This window comes from Trachypithecus francoisi, unplaced genomic scaffold, assembly GCF_009764315.1.
Source record: "Trachypithecus francoisi isolate TF-2019V2 unplaced genomic scaffold, Tfra_2.0 Lachesis_group3, whole genome shotgun sequence".
Lineage (NCBI taxonomy): Eukaryota > Metazoa > Chordata > Mammalia > Primates > Cercopithecidae > Trachypithecus > Trachypithecus francoisi.
The window spans coordinates 42,088,390-42,091,478 of NW_022681468.1; the positions used below are offsets into that span (position 1 = coordinate 42,088,390).

Genomic DNA, 3,089 nt, shown 5'->3' on the forward strand with positions numbered 1-3,089 from the left:
AGAGGTAACTGGGATCAACTCACCTTTTTGCTCCAGATCACACCAAAGCATCTGACCAGCGTGTGGAATAATGCTCCTGAGGCTAGAGGTGCACATTCTTCATCCTATCAGATGTGGCCAGGAGTGCTGGCCTGGAGTGGCGTGAAGGGGACTCTGGGGTATCTAATGTGATTTTTCAGGCTTCAGTGTGAAGTGGATGAAATATTTCTCTGGATTATCTGCTCTGTATACTCACCAAATAGCCTTAGGTTGACTTACATGTCTTCTCGTGTACCTGACCTTGGGAACACAGGGCTATGAATAAGCAATGAATGGAATGGTTGCTGGCATATATGGTCACTCCACTGAAAATTACTACACAAATATTTTGATCTATAAATTCATCTCTTGTTGGTCAGTGATCACCAATCTGACCAGCTCTAGGTATAATGACAAATTAAATGTACAAAGTAGAAGACCACACACTGGGATAGTAACCTCTCCAAAAACACATTCTTTCTTAGATTCTTACTCTTTAGCCTTGCATTATTTGAGTATGATTGCATTATTTGAGTATGGTTGCATTATTTCAGTTCCAATTTGAGAATTAGCTCATTGATGTATAATATTTGAAATCACTTCTTTATTATCCAAAAGCAATACAGACAGGTGTGGTGATGCACAACTGTAATCCTAGCTACTTGAGAGTCCGAGGCAAGAGGGTACTGGAGGCTAAGGGTTTCAGACCAGCCTGAAGTGAGACCCCGTCTCAGAAAACACAAAAGACAAAACCCCAGAACACATACACACAAAACAAAAGCAATATTGAATAAACATAAACAAAATGTAGAAAATAAAAATAGCCATAATCCTGCCACTGACCAGTAACTACTATTTAAATTTTTACGTACATCTTTTCCAAAAGGGAAAGAATGTGCAAACATATGTACTGCTATATTTATAAAGATGAAATTTTTGTGTTCATACTTTTGTAGTCTGTTCATCTCACAATGTTTCTGAAATTTATTTCCAGTTTTTTCTAAATAGCCTTCTACCATGTCTCCAATGACTACTGACATCCTACTAGATGAATAAAACATGTATCTTACAAATTTTGGGGCAATGAAATGTAGTTCTTGTTATTACAGACAATATTGTAATGAGTTCTATTGGCTAAATATTTTCCAGTCTTCATGAACATTCCTTTGATGTATCTTTTTTTTATTTCTATTCCAAAAAACTTTTTTGCAACTTGTTTTATTTACAATGCCAACTTTCAAAAGGTCACTAAAGTTAACTGGACAATAAACTAGGCAGAAATTGCTTTACAAAAAAGAGGGAAAGCCCAAAATGCCACTTATAGAGAACCCACAGTTCAGTTTTATTCAGAGCAAAGAAAAAAGAAACTTTCGATCATACTAGAAGAAACTCAGCCATAGGTTTGGAATCTATACTCTAACTACACATGCAATGAGGACAATATTCTGCTAATACAATTGACTTGCTGCTGCATTTGTCTACTGTTTGTCTAATATTAACAATTATAAACAGAGCAGTGCAACTAGTATTTGGAACAATCCTTACAGTGTTACAGTGTCAGGCACAACATTTCACTTCTCTTCACACCACTGGTTCTCTTTGCGTACCTGGGCTTCCTCCTCTTCAGTGAAGTCATTTTTGATATTGAAGGTCTTGCGAATCTCCTCAGGAGTCTTCCCCTTGATCATATTGGCAACAGTCTTGCATGTAACATCAAGCAAACCTTTGATGTCTAAGTAGTTTGCAGCCAGAATGAGTTCAAAAAGTGTTCCTTGGTCAACTTTCAGGAATTCTTGGTCCCAAACAGGGATATCGTCTGTTCGCTTTTCTTTGTTCTCATCATCTTCAGGAGGAGGAGGGTCATCCTTGTGGTGCGTGCACCACTGAATGATCTTTTTTAATATTGCTGCATTCACATTTGGTAGAGGAACTGGGTCATCATCTCCTTCATCATCCATTCCCAAATCTTCCAGCATGGTCTTAATAGTCACAGATTGTTTGGCAATTTCCACATCAACTTCAAATATCTCTCCATCAGAACTCTGCAACTTAATTGAAGGCATGGTGTTCGGTGTTAAGGAGACTGCTGGCGGGAGGCTGACGAGAGCTAGGAGACGTCAGCGGAGGAAGAGAAAAGCCGAGGACGGAGCCACTACAGCGTCGCGGCGCGGTGTCTGCTTTATAGGAGAGGGCGCAGGCCTGATGTATCTTACAGACTTGGGTGATGTCCTGCTCAGACCTCCTGAGACCAGTGCACTCATCCCCCAGCTGTTGCGTTTTGGCTGCAAATGACTCACAGCTGCCCTTTTTCACCAGATAGATACCTGCTCTCAGATAATGGAACCTACTTGCCAAAAAAGGCTACAACTCCAGCTGCTACCGGCGCCTGCAGTCAAAGACTAAGACCAAAGACCAGCCCTCTTGATTCAAGGTGGAGACAATCCTGCAGGGGCAATTTAGGCTCCAGAGCTCTGATAAATCAGCCAAAGATAGATTTTATCTTTGCTTGACCCTTTCCTCTTTCTTAAATATAGTCCTCACTCCCTTAAATGTTTTCCTGAAGAGCACTCCCTCAGTACATTACAATCTACTTGAATCCAAGACTCTTTCTAGGGAACATGACCTAAGATAAAAACGACTAACTAGAAGGTCTGTCTATCCATCTTCATATATGTGTGTGTGTATATATATATATATGAGAGTGCATACATAAAAAGCCATTGATTTTTTTTTTTTTTTTTTCCCGAGATGGAGTCTCGGTCTGTTGCCCAGGCCGGAGTGCAGTGGCACGATCTCAGCTCACTGCAACCTCCGCCTCCCGGGTTCAAGCAATTCTCCTGCCTCAGCCTCCTGAGTAGCTGGGATTACAGGCATGTGCCACCATGCCTGGCTAATTTTTGTATTTTTAGTAGAGACGGGGTTTCACGATGTTGACCAGTCTGGTCTCGAACTCCTGACCTCAGGTTATCCGCCTGCCTCGGCCTCCCAAAGTGCTGGGATTACAGACATGAGCCACCACGCCCATCCTATATATTTTGAAATTGTATATTTACTAAGATAAAATTCACATG

General features: G+C 40.9%; 1 protein-coding gene across 1 annotated transcript; it reads right to left on the minus strand.

The window, feature by feature from the left end:
- Window positions 1–1,209: 1,209 nt before the first annotated feature.
- LOC117069498 (S-phase kinase-associated protein 1-like) lies at window positions 1,210–2,211 on the minus strand. Its single transcript, XM_033187798.1, has one exon. The coding sequence runs from the start codon at window positions 2,079–2,081 to the stop codon at window positions 1,590–1,592; it is 492 nt and encodes a 163-aa protein (XP_033043689.1). The 5' UTR covers window positions 2,082–2,211; the 3' UTR covers window positions 1,210–1,589.
- Window positions 2,212–3,089: the final 878 nt, after the last annotated feature.